This window comes from Moschus berezovskii, chromosome 11 (genome assembly GCF_049115385.1).
Source record: "Moschus berezovskii isolate FMDL1 chromosome 11, NW_MosBer_1.0, whole genome shotgun sequence".
In the NCBI taxonomy this organism is placed as follows: Eukaryota; Metazoa; Chordata; class Mammalia; order Artiodactyla; family Moschidae; genus Moschus; species Moschus berezovskii.
This window is the reverse complement of record NC_142470.1, coordinates 45,591,621-45,617,198: the sequence shown is the minus strand read 5'-3', so window position 1 is coordinate 45,617,198 and position 25,578 is coordinate 45,591,621. Positions and strand designations below refer to the sequence as shown.

The 25,578-nt window shown below is 35.7% G+C and overlaps 1 protein-coding gene across 9 annotated transcripts in view; it reads right to left on the bottom strand.

The window, feature by feature from the left end:
• Positions 1 to 25,578, bottom strand: part of WDPCP (WD repeat containing planar cell polarity effector) — a 385,832-nt gene that overhangs the window by 70,635 nt on the left and 289,619 nt on the right. Inside the window, exon 15 of one of the 9 annotated variants that reach the window (XM_088841313.1) lies at positions 2,848 to 2,935. The exons of 5 other annotated variants lie outside the window; for them this stretch is intronic. In XM_088841313.1, the coding sequence (XP_088697439.1) occupies positions 2,848 to 2,935 (88 nt within the window). Of the gene's footprint in view, positions 1 to 1,214; positions 7,403 to 11,043; positions 12,096 to 25,578 lie in introns of those variants that run through there. 3 more of the 9 variants (XM_088841314.1, XM_088841312.1, XM_088841315.1) reach the window with 3 other exon arrangements.

The following is a 25,578-nucleotide window of genomic DNA, read 5'->3' as shown; positions in this document are numbered from 1 at the left end:
TGGAAAAGGGAATAGCTTCTGACTCTAGTATTCTTGCCTGGGAAATCCCGTGGACAGAGGAGCCTGGAGAGCTACAGTCATGGGGTTGTAAAGAGTTGGACATGAGTGAGTGACTTTCATATAGCACAAGCCTATAGTTTGGAGTAGGTTGGGGCTGGGATCTGAAGCTCCGTGGCTGCAGGAATTAAGGTGGCTGTGCTATTCATTGCCTGAGATCTTGGCTGCCTGTGTCCTAGGGATTTTTGCAGCAGGAAAGGGGGGTTTTCTTCTCTCTACAGGATTCCTGGACTGGGATGCCTAGATTATGACTTGATCTGCTCACTCCCTAGGGTGTGGGTCTGCCCATGCAGACCTCTTCCTTAGATCCCTCCCATGGGCACAGGTCCCAACCCAGTGGGATTTTATCCCCATCATACCTGGTTATGTGAAAATCTTTCATACAGCTTTGGTTATATAGGAGTTATGCAAGTTTCTAATTAGTATTCCATTAATATCATTCCATGTGTAGATGTATTTTTGATGTTTTATGGTGGGGTGGAGGGGGTAAGTCAGTTCCACGTACTCCTCCACCATCGTGATTCCACTGTTCCATATAAAATTTTCAATGATCTTATCTGTATCTGGCATTAAACTTCCTAGGATTTTGATAGAAATTGATTTAAATCTATATAACAATTTGGAGAGAACTGGTGTCTTTTCTTTGGTGAATCTTCCAATTCATGAATGTGGTATGTTTCTAGATTGATTTAAATCTTTGATTTTTTTCATAAGTGTTTTATAGTTTTCAGCAGAAAAGTCTTGCATTTTTTTGTCAGATATACACCTAAATATTTGATTGTCTTGAGCAATTGTATATGTATTGTATTTTAAATCTTGGTATCTATGTGATTATTATTAGTTCTATGGAAATACAGCTAAGTTTCAAAATCTCTTCATCCTGCAACCTTTCTGAAATCATTTATTAGCTCTAAACGGTTTTTAGATTCCTGCAATTTTCTATATAGACCATCATGTCAACAGCAGATATAGTTTTAATTCTTCTTTTCAGTTTGTATGCTTCCCCCCCGCCGACTTTTTGCATTATTGCACTGGCTAAAACTTCAAGAACTTTGCTGAATGACAGTGATATATGTGAATATCTTTGCCATGTTCCAAACTTAGGGAAAAAAAATTGTCTTTCATCATTAATTACAATGCTTACTGTAGGCCTAACATAGATGCTCCTTCCTTATCAAGTTGTAGAAGTCCCACTTTTTCTGTTTTTCTCAGTTTTTTCCATCATGAATGAATGTTGAATTTCCTCATATGCTTTCTTTACATTGACTAATATGATCATGTGATTTGTCTTTAGTCTGTTCGTGGAGTAGGTTACATTCACATACCAAATCAGTCATTTATGCCTGGTATATTCTACTTCATAATATGAATTAATTTTATATGTTGCTGAATTCCATTGCTTAATATTTTGTTAAAATTTTTTCATTTATCTCCTGATTTCTTCTAATTGTTTTGACAGTATACATTTTTTATCCTTTTACACACAGCCTACCTGTATCATTATATCTCAAATGAGTTTCTGGTAAACAGCATATATACTGGGCCATTTTTTTCTTAACATTCTGCAAATCTCTTTTTTTTTGAAAGTTGATTTTCAGTGTTGTATTAATTTCTGCTGTACAGCAAAGTATATCAATTATACATATATCCACTCTTTCCTATTGGATAAGGGAATGGCAACCCACTCCAGTATTCTTGCCTGGAAAATTCCATGAACAGAGGAGCTGGAAGGCTAGTCTGTGGAGTCAGAGTTGGACACACCTGAGTGTCTAATATCATGCTACTCTTTCCTTGATTCTTTTCCCATACAGATCACTACAGGATATTGAGAAAAGTTCCCTATGCTATACAGTAGGTCCTTATCAGTTATCTATCTTGTATATAGTAGTGTATCAATCCCAGTCTCCTATTTATTGGTGGTGGTGGTGGTTTTGTGGTGGTGGTGCTGGTGGTTTAGTCGCTAAGTCGTGTCAGACTCTTGCGACCCCATGGATTGTAGCCCGCCATGCTCCTCTGTCCATGGGATTTTCCAGGCAAGAATACTGGAGTGGGTTGCCATTTCCTTCTCCAGGGGATCTTCCCAACCCAGGAATCAAACCCATGTCTCCTGCATTGCAGGCCGATTCTTTACCAAATGAGTTATGAGGGAAGCCCCTCCTATTTATTACTCTCCCACAAATTTGTTTTAAAATTGATGTATTTAGACCACTGACATTTAATTATTGCTGTGGAAAGGCTTACATATGTAGTTTCATTTTTTGTTTTTTCTTTTAAAATGATACATAATTGATATATGACACTGTACTAATTTAGGTGTACACATGAGTTTTATTATGATATATCATAAATATATGCGTAAATTATATAATAAGATTAGGTAACATCCATCACCATACACAGTTACAGTTCTTTTTCCTGTGATGAGAACTTTTGTATTTACTCTTGTAGCAACTTTTGAATACGTAATACAGTACTGTTAAGTGTAGTCACCAAGATGTATATTACTTCACCAGGACATTATCTTACAACCAGAACTTTGTACCTTTTCAGCAACTTCATTCATTTCATCCAGCCTCTGCCTCTAGTAACTACAGATCTGCTCTCTGTATCCATGGGTTTTTCTTAGACTCCACGTATAGTAAGATCATACAGTGTATTTCTCTGACTTATTTCACTTAGCGTAATGCTCTCAAAATCTTTCCATGTTATCACAAATGGCAAGATTTCCATTTTCATTTAATGGCTTAACAATATTACATTGTGTGTGCACGCACATACCTGTATACCTACCATGTCTTGGCTATTGCAGATAATGCTTCAGTGAATGTGAACGTGCAGATATCATTTTGAGTGTCTTTGTTTCCTTCAAATAAATGACCTAGAAGTGGAATTATTTGATCATATTTAATTATTTGATTAAAATAATTTTTAATTTTTTGAGGAATTTCGTACTGTTTTCCATAGTGGCTGTACCGATTTACACTCACACCAAAGGTTAAAGGTCCCTTTCCCCACTTCCTCATAAACACATGTTATTTCTTTTTAAGAACAATCATTTCACTGGTGTGAAGTGCTATCTCATTGTTTTTTAATTTGCATTTCCTTAATTATTAGCATCTTTTCATGTACCTTTTGTCAATCTGTATGTTTTCTTTGGAAAAATGTCTATTCAGATCCTCTGCCCATTTTAAACTGGATTGTTCAATTTTTTTTTCTGTTTAGTTGTGTGAGTTCTTTACATAGATTTTGGATATTCACCCCTTATCAGAAATATGATTTACAAATATTCTCTCTCACTCTGCAGGTTGCATTTTTATTTTGCTGATGGTTCCATTAGTTTGCTTTAGTTCCACTTACTTGTTTTTACTTTTGATGTCAAATCCAAAATATCATTGTCAAGACTGAGGTCAAGGAGCTTTCCTATGTTTTCTTCTAGGAGTTTCATGACTTCACATCTTATATTCAAGTCTTTGATTCATCTTGAATTTTTTGTATGCTATATATAACAGAGTGGTTCAGTAATTCTTTTGCACATGGCTATACAGTCCTAATGCCATTTATTAAAGAATCTGTTCTATCCTCATTGAGTATTCTTTGCTGCTTTGTTGTAAATTAGTTGACTATATTTGCATGGATTTATTTCTGGACCCTCCATTCTGTTTTATGGGTCTCTGTGTCTATTTTAATGCCTGTACCACACTGTGTTTTGATTACTACAGTAATGAGGAAGCTTGATGTTACAGCTTTGTTGTTCTTCCCCAAGACTGTTTTGGCTATTTTGGGTCTTTTGTATTTCCGTACAAATTAAGATTGTTGGTTTGATTTCTGTGAAAAAATGCATTGGAATTTTGATGGGGATTGCATTGACTCTGTAGGTTGCTTTTGGTAGTATGGAAATTTGAACAATATTCTTCCAATCCATGAATACGATTTATCTTTCCACTTACTGTGTCTTCTTCAATTTCTTTTCAATTTTGTAGGTTTCGGTGTTCAGGTCATTCACTTTATTGGCTAAATTTATTCCTATTCTTTCTGGTACATTTGAAAATAGGATTGTTCTCAATTTTTCTTTCTGATAGTTCAATATTAGTGTATAGAAATGCAACAGATTTTTGAAAATTGATTTTGTATCCTGAGAGTGTACTAACTTTGTTTAATAGTTCTTTGTGGGGAGTCTTTAGGGTTTTCTGTATATATTATCTGCAAATAGTGACAGCTTTTCTTCTTCCTTTTTGACTTAAATGTCTTTTATTTCTTTTTCTTCCTTAATTGCTCTTGTTAAAACAGCTAATACTCTACTGATTCAAAGTAGCAAGGGTGGGTGTCCTTGTCTTGTTACTCATCTAAGAGGAAAAGTGTTAAACTTCCCACTAAGTGTTGAGTATGATATAAGTTATGTGTTTGTCATATTTGGAATCAATAGCAGGAAAAAAATGAGTTGAAAGTGAATAAGTGAGCTGGAAACTCCAGAAAGTGGTCATAGAGGGAACCTACCTCAAAATAATAGAGCCCATATGTGACAAACCCACAGTGACATCATTCTCAGTATTGAAAAACTAAAAGCATTTCCTCTAAGATCAGGAACAAGATAAGGATATCCATGCTTGCCCCTTTGATTCAACATAGTTTTGAAAGTCCTAGTCATGGCAATCAGAAAAAAATATCCAAATGGGAAGAGAAGAAGTAAAATTGTCACTGTTTATAGCTGAAGTGATACTGTATATAGAAAACCTTAAAGATGTTACCAGAAAACTACTAGAGCTTATCAGTGAACTTGGTAAAGTTTCAGGTTACAGAATTAACACACAGAAATCTGTTGCATTTCTATACAGTAGCAATGAAAGATTCGGAAGAGAAATTAAGGAAATAATCCCATTTGCCAACACATCAAAAAAGAATAAAATCCCTAGGAATAAAACTACCTAGGGAGACGAAAGAACTGTACTGTGAAAAATTATAAGACAGTGATGAAAGAAATCAAAGATGATACTAACAGATGGAGAGATAAACCATGTTCTTAGATTATCAAAATGATTATACTACCCAAGGCAATCTAAAGATTCAGTGCAATTGCTATCAAATTACCAAAGGCATTTTTCACAGAACTAGAACAAAAAAATCTTGAAATTCATATGGATACAGAAAAGACCAAATAGCCAAAAAAATCCTGAGAAAGAAAAACAGAGCTGGAGGAATCAGGCTTCCTGGCACCAGACAAAGCTATGGTCATCGAAAGAGTATGGTACTGGCACAAAAATATATAATAGATCAATGGAACAGGAGAGAAAGCCCAGAAATAGACCTATGAACCTGTGGTCAACTAGTGTACAACAGAGAAGACCGTACAATGGGGGAGAGATAGTCTCTACAACAAACAGTGCTGGGAAAACTGGGCAGCTAAATGTAAAAGGATGAAATGAGAATTTTGTGTATGCACCATACACACAAAAACTCAAAATGGATCAAAGACCTAAATGTAGGGCCAGAAACTATACAACTCTTTGAGGAAAACACAGAGCACTGTTTGACATAAATTGCTGCAATATCTTTTTGAATCTACCTCCTAGACCAATGAGAATAAAAACAAAGATAAATGGTTATTATCTTTGTAATTATCGAAAACAAAGATGTAATTAAACTTAAGAGCTTTGCATAGCAAAGGAAACCATCAATAAAGTGCAAAGACAACTCACAGCATGGGAGAAAATATTTGCAAATGAAGTGACCAACAAGGGATTAATCTCCAAAATATACAAATAGCTCATGCAGCTAGCTGTATGTCAAAAAAAGGAAAAAACAATTAAAAAATGGGCAAAAGATCTAAATAGACATTTTTTCAAAGAAATGGCCAAAAAGTACATGAAAAGATGCTCAACATCACTAATTATTAGAGAAGTGCAAATCTGAATTGCAATGAGGTATCATTACCTCAAACTGGTTAGAATGGCCATCATGAAAAAGTCTAGAAGCAAATGCTGAAGAGGGTGTGTAGAAAACTGAACCACCTACACTGTTAGTGGGAATGTAAATTGGTACAAACACTGTGGAGGTTTCCTAAAAAACTAAACAATAGAACTACCATATGATCCAAGAATCCCATTCCTGGGTATACATATATCCAGAGAAAACTATAATTTGAAAAGATACATGCACCCCAGGGTTCACTGAAGCACTGTTTACAATAGCCAAGACATGGAAGCACTCTAAATGTCCACAGGCAGAGGAATGGATAAGGAAGAATTGGTAAAAATATCAATGTAATACTACTCAGCCATAAAAAAGAATGAAATAATGTCATTTGCAGGAACACAGATGGACCTAGAAATTATTATATGAAGTGAAGTCAGATAGAGATAGATAAATATCATATTATCACTCATGTAGAATTTAATTTAAAAAAATGATGTAAATGAGCTCATTTACCAAAAAAAAGAAAGAAAACCAGACTCATACAGATTTCAAAAACAAACTTATGGCTACCAAAGGAAGAAGTTGCGGGGAGGGATACAATAGGATCTTGGGAAACAGATAACCAGGATCTAACTGTATAGCATGTGGAACTGTACTTAATATTCTATAATAACCTATATGGGAAAAGAATCTGAAAAAACAGAATATATGTATAACTGAATCATTTTGCTGTATACCTGAAATTAACACAATATTGTAAGTACACTATGTCCAATAAAATTCAAGATTTACTTGAAAGATAAGACAATATTAAGTAGGGTGAAGAGTTTGCAGCACACCAGAATTCCATCTGAGAAAAAATAAAAATCTGGTTAAAATTTTTAAATTTTATTTTTATCTTTTCACTTTCCACAGATTGTATCATACAAAATACATATTACATTATTATATGTCTTTGTATATGTATGTATATATGTACACACACACACGTAGGTATAGAGGAAGGTCAGAGGTAGGCTGAATTTGACTAAAATTACAACCCAGCGTCAATTTTAGCAGTTACTGATTGGATTAAAGTTGTCATCCCTCATTCTTCTTGCCCAGCACAGGAAAAGGAAAATCTTCTCTGGAGGAATATAACACCATTAATACATGTATAATTTTTTGAATTCAATAATTAGAAATCAGTAAAATTAACTGGCAATGCTAAGAGATAATATCATACAAATGAAAAACAAGAGAACAGGTAGAGGATAAAAACCAGTTTACAGGTCGTCCAGGTACAGGCCATTAGCAGACAAGGACCACTATAATTTGGTTATTAGTTTTGTTTTATTGTTGTTGGTTTGTAGTCTCTCTTAAGTAAGCTACTCAGGAGCCACTCTTTCATTTCTTTCTCAATGGTGTTTCTGTTCCACATATCTGCTCCAGTCTCCTTTTTAAAAGAAATCAGTGCATATAAGACATATACACAAAAATTTATTTATGAAAGCATACAGAAAATGAAACTCAGAATATACTACTTATAATAGCAGAAATATCCTAAATATTTAGAAATTAAGAATTTCTGCATTGAAAATTATGAAATATTCATAAAAAGTAAAGACTTGAATAAATGGAAAGATATATGGAAGATTCAATGTTCTACAGATGACAGTTCCTTTTAAATCGATTTTACATATTGAATGCAGACTCAGTTAAAGCCCTCACAGAGCTTTCTGTGTTGATAGTTGTTTGTAAAATGGAAATGAACGCCCATAAGGGCAAGAATAGTCAGGCAATTCTGAACAAAAACAAACCAAAAAGACTCACATAACTAGAAATCCAGACCTTTTATAACTCTACAGTAATTGAAACGATGATAGATACAGTGCAGTTACCTGATTTAAAACACACGTGACACTGCAGAGCAATAAAGGATAATCTTTAAGTAATTGGTGCTGGTTCTTGTGGATATCCATGTGGTTAAAACACACATTTTTAAAACCCTTCCCAACAATGTATACAAAAATAAATTTTATATGGATTATAGATCAAAGTATAGAAGGTAAGACAAAGATCTTAAAACATACTATATCTCTTCAATACCTTGGAGTATTACACTTTTTTAAACAGGGTGCAAAATCTAATCAACATAATGAGAATAAATGAGAAACTGCAGTACATTTCTATGAAAAACTTCTGTTCATCAAAATATAATATTAGAAAAGCAAAAAAAGGGAATTGAGTACTAGAAAATATCTGCAGTTAAATATCAGGATTATATAAAGAACTGAAAAAGCATGAGAAAAAGAACTTTACAAAACATACTCAAACTGCCAAAAATATATAACTAGATGCTCAGTTTCAGAAGTCATCAAAGAAATACAAACTACATCTATAATAGCAGTATACACCCTTCAGATTGAGTTAAGATGATGGCGAGGGCTAACAGCTGTTGGCAAATGAGACTAAACTGTAGTTCTCTTGTACTGATGACAAAAATATAAATTGTTTCAGCTACTCTGAAGAAATCTTTGGAGGTATCTATTGAAGTTGAATATATATAGAAATGGGTGGGTATATTCACAAAGGATATTTAGAAGACTATTTATAAGAGCCCCAAACTGGAAACAACTGAAATACCCATCATTGACAAAATGAATAAATACACTGTATTATATATTGCTATATACAATGGAATAATATACATAATATGGGTGCATTTCACAAAAGTTATGTTAAGTGAAATAAGTCAGACCCCAACCCTGCCCAAAAGACCCTACTAGTCATCAACATACATTACTCAAGTACATACATTTATGAGTGAACCTATTAATATTTCTAGAGAAGGACAGATGATTTTCATACATGATCAGTTAAAACTGACTTGTAGTATTAGAAGTCAGAAATGTTTATCCTTTGGAGGTTTGAGAAGGTGGGGCAAGGAAGATTTGTTAGGGTGTTGTGAAGTTCAGTTTCGTTATCTGGCTGTTGTATGGGTATGTTTACTGAGTTGAACACTTACAGTATATACATTTCTCCAAGTGTATGTCATACTTTACCATTTACTAATGTACACAGTTGTTTTCCTATGACAGAAACAAAATTCAGCCCTTTAAAAGCAAGCCTTGTGATCTTACCATGTTCTTTGCTGAAATCTTATGCTCTAGGACAGAAATTCGTAATGAAAGCTAAATAATTGCAAAGGCTTCAGACAAAAAGGAAAAGTAGGTGATGGAAACGTTATCATTGAATTTTTGGTCAACAAATAGATATATAAACTCTAAACAAATAGATATGTCTGCTGGTAGGCACTCCTCATTTTAAAGGAAACAAGAGATTCCTCCCCAACCTGAATTGGCAGGGCACATACCCTAATTCACTTTCCTCTGAGTAAAAGACTTTCCTCAACATTTAAGCAGTTGAACTCAAATTCTTTTTGATAGATAACAGGGTTAAAAAAAAAAAAAAAGACTATACTACACTCTACAGATCTTTAAGTACTATTTATTCAGGCCCTTTTAAAAGGTACTGTTTTTCTGACTTCTTGCAGTTCCTGACCTGAGTCATCTCTGTGATATGTCATACCCTGTCACATCTAGTTACCTTACACTGAATAAAGAGAAGAAAGGTTATAAACAGCATGCATACCACCTGACATAAAACATTTGCCAGCTATTTCTTCTGCTTAAATGAATACATTCCAAATATCTAGACTATTAGCTTGAAAAACTATAAATTTTATAAAAAATAATGAAACAGCCATCTTTACTTATTATAGTATATATATTTATGAGTACACCTAATTCTAGATAAGGAATGAGTTTTACTGGAAACAACATGCTTTTCTTTCACATTTTGTCTTCACTTTTGACTGTGCAATATGTATGTATATGCACAAACTTGTTTTACTTCCTCCTTAGAGGCAATCTTACCAGGAACACAATAACTAACTAACTGTGGAATTTAGCCAGAAAATAAAAAAGAACCAATTGAATTTTAACAGAAAATTTGCCCCAGAAGTATTTATCGTGCTCAGGTTAACAAACCATTTGTTATGAAAAAGTGTTAAGAAGATCTAAATACTTGTGTTTCTGATTATTAGGGCAACATGAAATGAGAAATCCATAAGAAAAAAGAGTTTTTTGACTTAAGAAATCGCTCCTCACCCACACTTCATGGCCTCTGTTAATGTAAATTATTTAGCTACACTGTAAGCAAATTTACTGTAATAATGCTTAGTCTTCTATCATATTTTGTTATTATAAATACAACTTTAAATCAAAACACTCAACAAACAAGTCAGTTTCCTTTAACTTTGGGGAAATTGCTGATGTTTACCACTGAATAGGTGAAGGAACTGTTTAGAGCTCAAAGTCTAAGGTAGAGAAATTCAGTTTCACAGTAGTACTATAATCTGCCAGCTCATTGCTTAGAGTTATTGTAGAGATTGTATGACACACTGATCAAAGCTACTTTCCTGCATTATACTATGAGAATGGTATAAGTACTCACTTTTGGCATTGTTAGGATAATTCAGTAAACAAAGGTGATAAAGTAAACCTCAGGATAATTTGGTAAACAAAGATGACAAAGTAAACCTCATTATCTTTTTTTTATAATGACCACCCCCCACCCCACAGAAGACAAAACAACTCAAAAAATAAGTAACATTAGGCAGTAAGAAATACATGGGAAATTACAGTGAACTAGCAATTCAGAAGCAGAATGACAGAGTGGTTCAGAGTATAAGATTTGGAGCCAAACTGGAATGGTTTTATTTTTAATTTTTTAAGTTTTTTTATTGGAGGCTAATTACAATATTATATTGGTTGGTTTTGCCATACATTGACATGAATCCGCCCCGGGTGTACATGTGTTCCCCTTCTTGAACCCCCCTCCCACCTCCCTCCTCCCCATAATCTCCCTCTGGGTCATCCCCATGCACCAGCCCCGAGCATCCTGTATCATGCGTCGAACCTGGACTGGTGATTCGTTTCACATATGATAATATACATGTTTCAATGCCATTCTCCCAAATCATCCCACCCTCGCCCTCTCCCACAGAGTCCCAAAGACTGTTCTATACACCTGTGTCTCTTTTGCTGTCTCGTATACAGGGTTATCATTTGCATCTTTCTAAATTCCATATATATGCGTTAGTATACTATATTGGTGTTTTTCTTTCTGGCTTACTTCACTTTGTATAATAGCTCCAGTTTCATCCACCTCATTAGAACTGATTCAAATGTATTCTTTTTAATGGCTGAATAATACTCCATTGTGTATATGTACCAAAGCTTTCTTATCCATTCATCTGCAGATGGACATCTAGGTTGCTTCCATGTCCTGGCTATTATCAACAGTGCTGCGATGAACACTGGAGTATATGTGTCTCTTTCAGTTCTGGTTTCCTCGGTGTGTATGCCCAGGAGTGCGATTGCTGGATCATATGGCAGTTTTATTTCCAGTTTTTTGAGGAATCTCCACACTGTTCTCCATAGTGGCTGTACTAGTTTGCATTCCCACCAACAGTGTAAGAGGGTTCCCTTTTCTCCACACTCTCTCCAATGGTTTTAAATTCTGCTTCTGTCACTTTGAGTCTCTGTCCTTACTTATAAATGGGAAAACTAATACTTAACTCTTAAGTTGGTTGTTTGGTTGTTACAAATATGAAACATGATGCTAACTGCCAAGCATAGCACTATGCTGGGCAAGTAACGTGTGGTCAGTTCAGTTTAGTCACTCAGTCGTGACCGACTCTTTGTGACCCCATGAATCACAGCACGCCAGGCCTCCCTGTCCATCACCAACTCCCGGAGTTCACTCAAACTCACGTCCATCGAGTCGGTGATGCCATCCAGCCATCTCATTCTCTGTCGTCCCCTTCTCCTCCCACCCCCAATTCTTCCCAGCATCAGAGTCTTTTCCGGTGAGTCAACTCTTCACATGAGGTGGCCAAAGTATTGGAGTTTCAGCTTTAGTGTGCTAGTCTATAGTAATTTTTATTTTTGATGAAGATTGGTTCTTTTATTCCGGTACTTTGATAATAGTTCATTTCTGGACTTAGCACAGGAGAAAAGAACAAATGCTTTCAGAAAGAAAGACTTATATGTAACAATCTTTGTGCATCATACTTTCTTCATCTGTAAAATAGATATAAGATTACTGTGAGATAATGCAGTGTTCAACATATTCACCAGCTAAAAGTATGCGCTTTGATAAACAGTGGCTAAAATGATAAGACCTGAATTCTAGCTCTAGCTGTTGCATTGATCAGTATGTAATATGTATGCAAGGCACTCAGCCTCTCTGAATTTCATTCAAAAAATTAACAAAACATCTGTCTTGTGTATCTTTTAGGGTTGCTAAGTTAATAAAATGATGCAGGTAAGCACTTACAAAACCTGAAGGTGCTTAAAAATGGATGGTGTTATTATGGTTCTGATGGCAGTTTAGAGGTTAAGTACCATAAAAATGGGATTTTAAAATCTTTTTCATATAATCAAGAAAGCTGTACTTGTTTCACAGACAGTACACAAGTGATGAATTTTACAAAAGGACTTTTTCTGTGTTGAGATTAGTTTATTGTAGTCTGGATCAGAAAAGTTACTTAAGGTGAACATTTTTTCTTGTTCATGTCTCAGGAGTGAGATATTAAGACTTGAGTTTATATACACTGTAGTATAAAATATATGACAAGTTGTTGAACATTTTTGTTATACAGAAAGGCCTTTGACCTCAGGAATTCACTAACAGGAACAATACATTATTATAAGATTAATTATAATTAATCTTGTAAAGTCCTTTAAAGAAATCCTATAAATACTTAACATTTTTAGCTACTAACATCTAACATGGTTAAGCTCTTCTTCAAAATGAGCTACTGCTTGATGAGTTGGTTTTAAAATAACCTGACCTGCTACAAATGGCAGCTACTCTATCATGTGAGTGATTTAATGATTATAGCAATCATTAGAATGTCTATGATTAAATAGTTGAATTATTAATTGCTTGTTCCTCTATGATTATTGTTGTCTCAGAAAACTAAAGCACTGAAGAGTTAAATAAATCATTTGATTGCACACATCACATTGGCACAGTGTTAAGGCTCAAGGGCCTGCAAGACTTTTGAGGTGCTGATGCTTTATAGTTTCACTGTACAGTATGGGAACTACTACTATGGATGGCTGTTGAACTCTTGAAACATGGCTAGTATGACTGAGGAACTAATTTTTAAATTTCGTCTATTTAAAAATTTTAAATTTAAAAACTGATTCTCAATAATTGTAAAAACTTTTAAGAATGTATAGACCAACTTGGGTACCTGAAATTACTTCTTCAACTGAAAACTATGAACTCTAAATACAGATAAAGTATTTCTGATGAAAATTTAACATGTAATTTGAGATGTACTTTTAACATGTAGAAACGTTAAGGTTAATAAGTATGTGGCTTGCATTCTATTTCTATTGAACAATATTGCTATATAGGTTCAAAGACAAGCAATAAATTACCTATCAAAGGGACCTTACTCTCTCTCATCTGGAGAAGGATTCATGAAAGTTAAAAATTCAGTTCTGGGAGTTGTACAATTAGGAACAGTTACAGGTCTTGTCTTTGATATGTGGACACTTGGCTGTCAGGAACCATAACCTGGGATTACCTCAGTCATTTGCTATTAAATGACTAACAACCAGCTCTTCAAAAATCAAACCTAACAAAAGCCCCCGAACCAACCATTTTCCTGATTTCTGTGGTGTAAAATATTTCTACCATAGCTAGTTTTGCATTATCAACATGATGTCCTTGAACTCAGAACTGGAAGGATGGCCTTAATTGGCACTTGGAAGGCCACTGGAGTTAGTCATAGTGAGTGAGTGAAAGTTGCTCAGTCGTGTCTGACCCTTTGCAACCCCATGGACTCTACAGTCCATGTAATTCTCCAGGCCAGAATACTGGAGTGGGTAGCTTTTCCCTTTTCAGGGGATGTTCCCAATCTAGGGATCAAACCCAGGTCTCCTGCATTGCTGGCGGATTCTTTACCAGCTGCATCACTGGAATACTTTACAAGTTCCTGACATCTGTGTTTCTCGAGAGGTGTGTATGTCTGTGGTGGAGGCTGAAGTAGATCAGCTTTAAATGGAATGCTGCCTCACAGCAAATTGTAGGATGATTAGACCTGGGCATAAGGGGCATTTTATTTTCTTTATGTCACTAGAAAAACCCTGATTCTTCTCTTACTCCCCTTGAGAACATAGAGTTATGGTTATATGAAGCCATTTTGTAAGCTATAAAGATAGCTTAAAATAGGTAAAGATACTACCTCATTTTGATAAGGAAGATACATGATTTTAACTCAAACTTTATAGACCAACAATATAACAAATATTTTTTTGTGTGCAAAGGGACATCTTGGGGATGTGGTAAAAGTAATAGGAAGAACTGATATAAATTCTGAATGGAGAACTTAATACACGTAAAATATCTGTAAGAAGTCCAAATTCAGCTCTAAAGTTCAATACTTTTATGACTTTTGTTGGCAAACATATGTGAAATCATTCTATTTATTTAGAAAGTATTCTTTCTATATTAGCTCCTTTGCTTGGACACCCTGATATTACATCTTATGCTCGAGTAAATTTCAGCATAAAGTAAGTCTTTTAAAGGCAGTATTTAAGAGGATTTAATTCAAAAGCATTTTTGAATAAAGCAGTTCACCCTCTAAGAGAATATTCAGATTTATTATTTGAACCACTGGGTGTGCTGTGCTTAGTCACTCAGTCATGTCCAACTCTTTGCAACCCCATGGAGTGTAGCGCCATGCCCTCCTCCAGGGGATCTTCCCAACCCAGGAGTCGAACCCAGGTCTCATGCATTATAGGAGGATTCTTTACCATCTATGCACAAATGATCTTTTTTCCCCATAGTTGTATATAGCATTTTAATTTGGGTTCTGTTTAATTATATGTACTCATATGCATAGAATTTTAGTGCTGAAAAGACTCTTCTAGTTATATCTTATTTTATAGGTAAGCAAACTGAGATCCCCAAAAGTGACTTGTCAGATGGTTAGTTTTGACTAGTTTAGCCAAACTAGGACTCGGCTTTCGTGACCACCACCATAGTATTCCTAAAGTTTGTAGCATAAAAACTGCCTGACTCATAAAAACTGCCTGAATCTGTGTGTCTGTAATTGGGAACTATTGATACAAGGTATTTTTTGCTGTACTCCATACTAGCCAAGACATATTCTTTTTACTCTTAACTTCATGGTTTAGTTACTTTTACTATAACATATCAATCCTCAGGCAAAATTCTTCATTATTTACTTGCAAAAATTTATTTGGGAACAATTCTATTCTGGATCAGCACTAGTCTAATTAATAAGTAAGTCAGAGAAGGTTTGAGACGTTGAAAAAAAGTTGGGTTAAAGCCCAAATTGTTTAATGTTTGCACCTAAGATAATTGTTATCTTTTGCTAAGTTACTGTCCAATTATGAGTAGGAGAATTCTGAAAAGATATCTTGTGTCACAGTATTGTGATTTAGTATATTAGAATTCAAAAATATGTTAAATATTTAAATGATAGAAAGGTATAACCTGAAAATCTACATCTAACAGAAAAAAAATCTATATGTAAGGTAATTAAAAATTGGTATTAATATGTCACATTCTATGATTGACAACATTATGTCATCACAGAAAGTAAAGGTTGGATAGTCATGCTTTCTTACGAATTTTACTGAAAACTTCTATGTCTGAGTTACACATGTAATGTAGTCTTGTATAGATCTCTGCAAGCTAAGCAAAGAAGAGAGTCTTTGATGTGCTTATAACTGTGATGGGTTTAGGGCTGCATTTTTAGGCAAAGATGCCTAGAGGTAGGAAGGGATAGATCAAAACTGATATCCTGACACAATAAATAGGTAAGTGGATTGGCCTGAATGTATCACCTTAATCAAACAACTAATATAACCTCAAAACTACAACATAGGTAAACAGTTAACTACAATTTCAAATTGTTTGTAAAAAGAAAAACTTTCGTAGCTTAATTTTAAGAATAATTTTATATTAATAATGAGTTTTAAGTATAAAAGAATCTTTCATGTTTTATCATCTATAATTCTATACACTTTTACAATGGTACTATGATTTTATAGTAAAACCAGTAAGGCATTTAGGAAGAAAAAAACATTAAAAATGAGGCTTTTGAATGTTTTTTAATGACATGGGAATGTAGGCACAACATACCACTGGGTAACAAAAAGGAAGATAAATGAGTTTTGTTAAATATAAGTTGACTAACATTATCAGTTATCTCTGGGTGATAATAAAATGAGTAGTTTCTTTCAGCCATTCCATGTGGCCTGCTGGACCATAGTTCCCCAACCAGGGACCAAACCTGTGCCCTCTGCAGGAAAGCATGGAGTCTTAACCACTGGACTGCCAGGGAAGTCCTTGATATTCTCTGAAGTTCAAAATTATGCACAAATAACCTTTCATATCAGAATTTAAAAATATATTTTAAAAGGAAATGCAAAGCTTCAGCTTTGGAAACTATAAACCTTCAGCCTTTTATAGTATCTGAAAGATCATATTTGATGAGTGTATTTGGAAATATAATACATTTGGAAGAATTTCTTAATATATAGACAGCCATATTATGTGCAGCTGGGAATAATTTTTGAAATAGGTTTTTAAATCATTTTATTTCTGTGCATATGAGGATCATATAAAATAAGTTGTTCTCCCATTTTGCTTTTCTTCTTCTAAATACTATTCTTCAAAACTCAGTGTAACAGATGAACAGGTAGCTTTCCCTCAAGTGGCAACTGCTTTTAGCTGTGTTTCTTTTTGCTGCGTATATAGTCATCTCGATTAACATAGCTTCCAGATTTTCTTACAGTTAGATGTAGCATTGTGACCAGGATTTCTCCAATGGGATATGTGTAGAAGTGGTGGTGTGTAACAACTCCTGGGGTTGTACCCTAAACAAGAAAAGAATGTGCCTGCCTTTTTTCTCCTTCTTGTAGGCAGGACTGAAAAATCTTAAAGCACACAGACAAAATACCCTAGATATAACAAAGCAACATGATAGAAAGAGCCTAGTAATCTGATACCTGCCTGATTTACCAGTTCTGACCACCTCCCAAGATTGTTACTTGAGAAAATAAAACTCAAATCGCTGTGGTCTCTTGTGAAGCAGCCTGGAGTGTTATATACTTAACATTGTAGTACCATTATACTACCACTAGGGCACTAACAATGACTCTCATGTCACCCTGGCCACTTTGATTCAGAATTTTATTGGCCGTCCTAGCTACAGAAATTAGGCAAGAAAAAGAAGTAAAAGGTATTCAATTCAGAAAAGAAGTAGTAAAACAGTCTTATTTTGCAGATGACATATGTAGAAAACTAAAAGAAAGTGAAAGTGAAGTGGCTCAGTCGTATCTGACTCTTAGCGACCCCATGGGCTGTAGCCTACCACGCTCCTCCGTCCATGGGATTTTCCAGGCAAGAGTACTGGAGTGGGTTGCCATTTCCTTCTCCAGAGGATTTTCCTGACCCAGGAATTGAACCCGGGTGTCCTGCATTGTAGGCAGATGCTTTACCATCTAAACTACCAGGGAAGTCCAAAACTAAAGATGCCACCAAAAAAAGTTGTTGGAACTAATAAAAGAATGCAGTAAAGTTAGAGAATACAAAATCAGTACACAAAAACTGGCTGAGTTTCTATATACTAGTAATAGATTATGATAGAGAAATTAAGAAAGCAATCTCATTTATAATTGCATAAAAGCAGAATAAATTTAACCACACAAATTAAAGATCTATAGACTGAAAACAATAAGTCTTTAAAAGAAATTGAAAATGACAGAAATGGAAAGATAGACTATATATTTTTGAATTAGAAGAATTAAACTGTTAGTGTTGAGTAGTGTCGTCATTTTATCTATAGATTCAGTACAACCCCAATAAAAAATTGCAATAGCATTTTTCACCAAAATAGGAAAAACAATCCCTAAATTTGTGTGGAACTACAAAAATCCTTGAACAGACAAATCCAGATAAAGAACAAAGCTGGAGAAAACAAACTTCCTAATTTCAAACTATACTATAAAGCTGTAATAATCAAAACAGTACAGTTCTGGGATAAAAACAGACATATAGAGCAATGGAACAGAACAGATAGAAATAAATGCACACATATGTATCAACTAATATTTGACAGGGGAGTTAACACTCAGTGGGGACAGGATAGTTTCAATAAATGGTAGTGGGAAAACTGGATAAATACATGCAGAAAAGTGAAATTGCACCCATATCTTACACTATTCACAAAAACTGACTCAAAATGAATTACTAGGAAACATAGGGAAAAGCTCCATGACCTTGGTCTTGGCAATTTTTTTTTTTTTTGGAAGCATCAGCAAAAGCAAGTGACAATAACAAAAATAAGTGGGACTATATCAAAATTTAAAAGCTTCTGTGTGGCAAAATAAACAGTTTAAAACAACTGAAAATATTGGCAGAAGACCTGAATAGACATTTTTCTGAAAAAAACAAACAGATGGCCAACATATTCATGAAAAGGTGCTCAATACCACTTTTAACAAGGGAATATGGAATATGGAAATCAAACCCACAGTGAGTTATCATTTCTCACCTTTTAGAATGGCTGTCATCAAAAAGAATAGAGATAATGTGTTGATAATGACATGAGAAAAAGGAACCTTTGTGCACTGTTGGTGAGAATGTACACAGGTACAGCCAATACTGTATATATATATATTTTTTTTTTTTGAGAAAAACAGTATGGAAGTTAACAAATTAACAACAGAACTAACATACAATCCAGAAATCCCACATCTGGATATACAAAGGCAATTACAGAAATATTGAAAAGATATCTGTACTCCCATGCTTATTGCAGTGTTAGTCACATAAACCAAGACATGGAAACAAATGTCCCTCAGTGGATGACCTGGTAAAGAAGAGGTTGTGTGTTTGTTTAAATTACACACAATGGAATATTATTCAACCACGAGAAAAAGGAAATCCTGCCATTTGTGCCCACTTGGATGGATCATGAAAGCATTATAAGTGAGACAGAACAAGTCCATATCACTTACATGTGGATCTTAAGCTCATCTTGTAGAAACAAAATTACTGATGGTTACTAGGGAGTGAGGGGTAGCAGGATTGGGGAGATATTGGTCAAAGGGTGCACATTTCCAGTTATAAGATGAATAAGTTCTGGGGATCTAATGTACAACATTGTGATTATAGTTAATAGTGCTATACTGGTTTACTAAAAATCACTAAGAGTTTAAATATTCCTCACAACAAAAACAAAATGGTAATTATGTGATGTTGTGGAGGTGATAGTCAACACAATGATAGGAACCATATTTCCATATATAAGTATCAAAAATGCATCATGCATCTTATTTATATATTATATGTCAATTGTATCTCATTAAAATTGAAAATCATTAAATTAAAAAGAATATCACAGAAATAAGGTCATAGGAAGATATATTAATAAAAGATGTGCAGGACAATTATGAGAAATTGATGAACATCACTGAAGAAGGTTCAAGGCCTGATGAAAGGAGAGAGGTGCCACATTCAGGACTGGAATATTCATTATAAAGATGACAATATTAGCTTAATGCAGTTTCACTTGAAATACCTGTGAAGTTTTCATGAAACTTGACAAGCTAATTCTCAGTGAGGTTCATATGGTAAGGAATAGCGCATGCACAGCCAAGGAAATTTTGAAGAAAAGGTAGGGGGAAGATGTCCTATTAGGTAGTAGTTTTGTGAAGAAAAACAGTCTGGACTGGTACAGGGATATACAAAATCTCTATGTTTCAGAGACTTTAAACCCCTGGAAAACCATCTGATCACTGACTTGTTTATTTTCATTTTCTCCTTTTCCTGTTTTAATTTTGTATTATAACTCTTCATGCATTCACATATTCATTCATTCAACAAATACTGAGTTACTTACTGTGTGAAGGTCTACACCATGTGCACCCATCCCTTTCTTAACATGCCCCCAAACAATGGCTCCTTGTCTCTCTGGTGAGTCCCAGCTTTTCTGAGTTTACCCTCTGTTGCCACACTCCAGCCTATGTCTGCACAGTCAATCTAATCCCAGGTCTGACCGCTGAAGCCTGAGCTTCAGCACCAAGCCCTCACCCACCCTGATGGCCTAGCATCTGCCTTTAATGTCCCAGAAGTGCACAGACCCTTGTTGTCACTACAAGACCTGCAAGAATTCACCAACCACTGTCCCAAGAGTGCGCAGGCCACTGCTGCCACTATGAGACCTGCAGTAAGATGATAATTGCTACCCACTTTGTCCTAGGCTCACCCCTCATGAAAACACCAAAATCACAACCATTGACAAAAGAGATTGGATGTAAAATATCTTTTTTGGTAGGTTCCAAAGACAAAGATGCCACAAATAGAAAGTAGGAGGAGCACTTCAGTCAAATCCCATATCCACCAGGTAGATGATCCATAAACTGGAAAATGATTATATTCCAGAGGTTCACCCATGGGAGTGAGAGTTGTGAACCCCATATTAGGCACCCCAGACTGAGGATCTGGCATTGTGAGGATCCCCTAGAGCATGTGGCTTTGAAGACCAATGGGGCTTGAGTGCAGGAACTCCAAAGGACTGGGGGAAACAGAGGTCACTCTTGAAAGGTGCATACAAGGTTTCATGTGCACTGGGAATAAACACAAACCAGGACGGGGGAGCCTGGTGGGCTTCCGTCTATGGGGTCACACGGAGTCGGACACGACTGAAGTGACTCAGCAGCAGCAGTGACTCCATAGAAGCCAGGGTTAAACCTACCTGCAGGTTTTAGCGAGTATCCTGGGGAAGCGGGGATCAGCTGTGGCTCACTCTGGGGGCAAGAAGACTGGTGGCAGAGGCCCCAGGGAATACTGATTGGCATAAGGTTGCCATTTTGGCACCAAAACCTGGCTACAACCAACAGTGTGCAAGCTCCAGTGTTGGGATGCCTCAGGCCAAACAACCAACAGGATGGGACAGAGCCCCACCCATCAGCAGATGGGTTGCCTAAAGTTGTACTGAGCTCACAGCCACCTATAAACACACCACTTGATATAACCACCAGAGGGAGAAGATCCAGCTCCACCCACCAGTGGCCAGGCACTAGTCCTTCCTAATATAGGAAGCCTGCACAAGCTCTTGGACCAACCTCAACCACCAGGCAGCAGACATCAGAAGCAATAGGAATTATGACCCTGTGGAAAGGAAATCACAAACACAGAAAGTTAGACACAATTAGATGGTAGAGATGTATGGTCCAGTAAAGGACAAGATAAAAACCTAGAACAACTAATAGGCAATCTACCCGAAAAAGAACTGAGTAATGAAAGTAAACATGATGTAAGATCTGGAAAAATAATGGAAGCTCAAACCAAGAAGATACTAGACAGGTTTAATGAAGAGCTGGAAGACTTAGAAATGAACAATATATAGTAACTGAAATGAAAAATTAAGAGGGACTCAATAGCAGAATAAATGAGGCAGAAGAACGAATAAGTGAGATGGAAGATAGAGTGGCGGAAATCACTGCTACAGAACAGAGTAAAGAAAAAGGAATGAAAAGAAATGAGGACAGTCTCAGAGATCTATAGGATAATATTAAATGCACCAACATTTGCATTATAAGGGTTCCAGAAGGAGAAGAGAGAGAGGACCTGAGGAAATATTTGACAGTTATAGTCAAAAACTTCCCTAACATGGGAAAGGAAACACTTACTCCAGTCCAGGAAGTGCAGAGAGTCTCAGGCTGGATAACCCAAGGAGGATATTAATTAAACAAAGGCCAAGATACATTAATTAAACAAGGAAAAGACAATCAGAATATATTAAATGCAATGAAATAAGCAACAAATAATGTACATGATAATACCCTTGAAGAAATCAGATAATTTTTCAGCAGAAACTGCAGGCCAGAAGGGAGAGGCACAATATATATGAAGTGATAAAAGGGGAAAATCTACCCCTTTTAAAAATACCCTACCAAGCAAGGTTCTTATTCAGATTTGATGGAGAAATGAAAGGCTTTATAGACAAGGAAAAGCTAAGAGAATTCAGCACCACCACCAAACTAGCCTTACAATAAATGCTAAAGGAATTTCTCTAGGTGGAAAAGAAAAGGTCACACTTAGAAACAAGAAAAAATTATGAATGGAAAAGCTCAGAGGTAAGAGCAAATATACAGTAAAGATAAGAAAGCATCCACAGACACATATGACAAAGCCCACAATCACGAGGAGAGTACAAATGCAGAATATTGGAAATGCATTTGAAATTAAAATGCAACTTAAAGCAATCTTTATACATATATATAGACTGCTATATTAAAACCTCATGGGAACCACACTCCAAAATTCTACAACAGATAAAATTCTACAACAGAAACAGACACAATAAAGAAAAAGCAGTCCAAACACAACACTAAAGATAGTTATCAAATCCCAAGAGGAGAGAACAAATCCAAACAAAAAATGGCAATAAGAACATACATATGACAATTACCTTAAATGTAAATGGATTAAATGCTCCAACCAAAAGACACAGACTGGCTGAATGGATACCAAAACAAAACAAAACAAAAAAACCCTCATATACATGTGTCTACAAGAGACCTACTTCAGATCTAGGGACACATATAGGGGATTAAAAGAAATCATGGGTAGCAATACTCAGACAAAATAGGCTTTAAAATAAAGACTGTTATGAGGGATAAAGAAAAACTACATAATGATCAAGAGATCAATTCAAGAAGAAAATATAAAATGTAAATCTGTATGTACCCAACATCAGGCTTCCCTGATGACTCAGCCAGTTAAGAATCTGCCCTGCAATGCAGGAGATACAGGAGACGTGGGTTCATTCCCTGGATTGGGAAGATTTCCCAGAGGCAGAAATGGCAACCTACTCCAATATTGTTGCCTGGGAAATCCCACGGACAGAGGAGCTGGTGGGTTACAGTCCATAGAGTCACAAAGAGTTGGACTGAGCTCAGTCATGTCCAACTCTATGAGACCCTATGGACCGACTGTATTCTTCCATGCTCCTCTGTCCATGGGATTCTCCAGGCAACAATACCAAAAGGTGCCATTTCTTCCTCCAGGGGATCTTCCTGATCCAGGGATTGAACCGGTACCTCCAGTATTGGCAGGTGCATTCTTTATCACCAAGCCACCAGGGAAGCTCCTGGAGCACCTTGGCACATAAGGCAAATGCTAACAGCTATCAAAGGGGAAATGAATAGTAACACAATAGTGGGGGATGTTAACACCCACTTACATCAATGGACAGCTCTTCTAGGCAGAAAATAAGTAAACATGGGCCTTAAATGACAGACCAGATGGACTTAATTGATATATGGGACACAGCAAAAGCACCTCTAAGAGGGAAGTTTAGAGCAATAAAATCCTACATCAGGAAAGAAGAAAAATCTGAAATAAAGGACCTAATCTTATACCTAAAGCAACTAGAGAAAGAACAAACAAAACCCAGAGCTACTAGAAGAAAAGAAACCACAAAGATTGAAACAGAAGTAAATGCAATAGAGAACAGAACAATAGAAAAGATCAATGAAACTAAAAGCTGGTTCTCGGAAAGGATAAACAAAATTGATAAACCTCTAGCAAGACTCAAGAAAAAAAAAAAGGAGATGGCTCAAATCAATAAAATTAGAAAGGAAAAAGAAGGTACATCTGACATTCCAGAAATGCAAAGGACCAAAAGAGACTAAGCAATTATATACCTACAAAATGGACAGCCTAGAAGAAATGGACACATTCTTAGAATGGTTAACCTTCCAAGACTGAACCAGGAAAAAATAGAAAATATGAACAGACCAGTTACAAGTACTGAAATCGAAAATGTGACTAATGTTGAAGAAGACTCTTGAGAGTCCCTTGGACTGCAAGGAGATTCAACCAGTCCATTCTAAAGGAGATCGGTCCTGGGTGTTCATTGGAAGGACTGATGCTAAAGCTGAAACTCCAATACTTTGGCCACCTCATGCAAAGAGTTGACTCACTGGAAAAGACTCTGATGCTGGGAGGGATTGGGGGTGGGAGGAGACGGGGACGACAGAGAATGGGATAGCTGGATGGCATCACCGACTCGATGGACATGAGTCTGAGTGAACTCCGGGAGTTGGTGATGGACAGGGAGGCCTGGCGTGCTGTGATTCATGGGGTCGCAAAGAGTCGGACACGACTGAGCAACTGAACTGAACAAAAAGTCCAGGACCAGATTAATTCAATCAAACATTCAGAGAAGCATTAACACCTATCCTTTAGAAAATCATCCAAAAAATTGTAGATAGAACACTCCCAAACTCATTCTAGGCCACCATTACACTGATAACAAAACCAGACAGATACCACACAAAAAAAGAAAATTTCAGACAAGTATCACTGATGAATGCAAAAGTCATCAACAAAATACTAGCAAACCAAATCCAATAAAAGGATCATACACCATGATTAACTGGGGTTTATCCCAGGGATACAAGGATTCTTCAATATCTGCAAATCAATCAGTGTGATACGCCACATTAAGAAATGAAGAATAAAAACCTTATGATCATCTCAATAGTTGCAGAAAAAAGCTTTTGACAAAATCCAATACCCATTTATGATAAAAACTCTATGGAAAGTGGGCATAGAGGGAATCTGCCTCAACAATAAAGACCATATATGATAAACTCACAGCTGAAATTCTCAACATTGAAAGGCTAAAAGCATTTCATCTAAGATCAAGAGAAAGATGTTCATTCTCATTACCTTTATTCAGCATACTTTTGTACATCCTAACCACGCAATCAGAAAAAAAAGAAAAGTAATTCAAATTGGTAAAGAAGTAAGACTGCCATTCTTTGCAGATGACATGATACTATACATTGAAAATCCTAAATGTGTTACTAGAAAACTACTAGAGGTTATAAGTGGCTAAGTTTCAGGATACAAATTTGATAAACAGAAATTTCGTGCATTTGGGATTAACATTACACACTACTATATATAAAATATATAAATAACAAGAACCTACTGTATAGCTCAGGGAACTCAATATTCTATACTAATCTATATGGGAAAATATCTGAAAGAGAATGGATATATGTATATGTATAACTGAATCAGTTTTGCTGTACACATGAAACTAACATTGTTAATCAACTATACTCCAATATAAAATAAAAATTTAATTTAAAAAAACACAAAATTTTGTTCAAAAACTAGACATTTAAATAATATTTAAACATTATAATATTTAATAAATATATAACTTATTATACTTAAATATAACATGGCAACTCTGGAAATAACTTTTCTCTAAGGTTTGTTGTTGCTATTTGTTGTTTGGTAACTTTTTTAAACTGAATCTGCAAAGTCTGTATCCTTTGCTTTGTGCAGCCAGTGAAATTTCTTTTCAGTTACCTTACGAGTCACCTATCAGTTCAGTTCAGTTCAGTCGCTCAGTTGTGTCCGACTCTTTGCAACCCCATGAATCACAGCACGCCACGCCTCCCTGTCCATCACCAACTCCTGGAG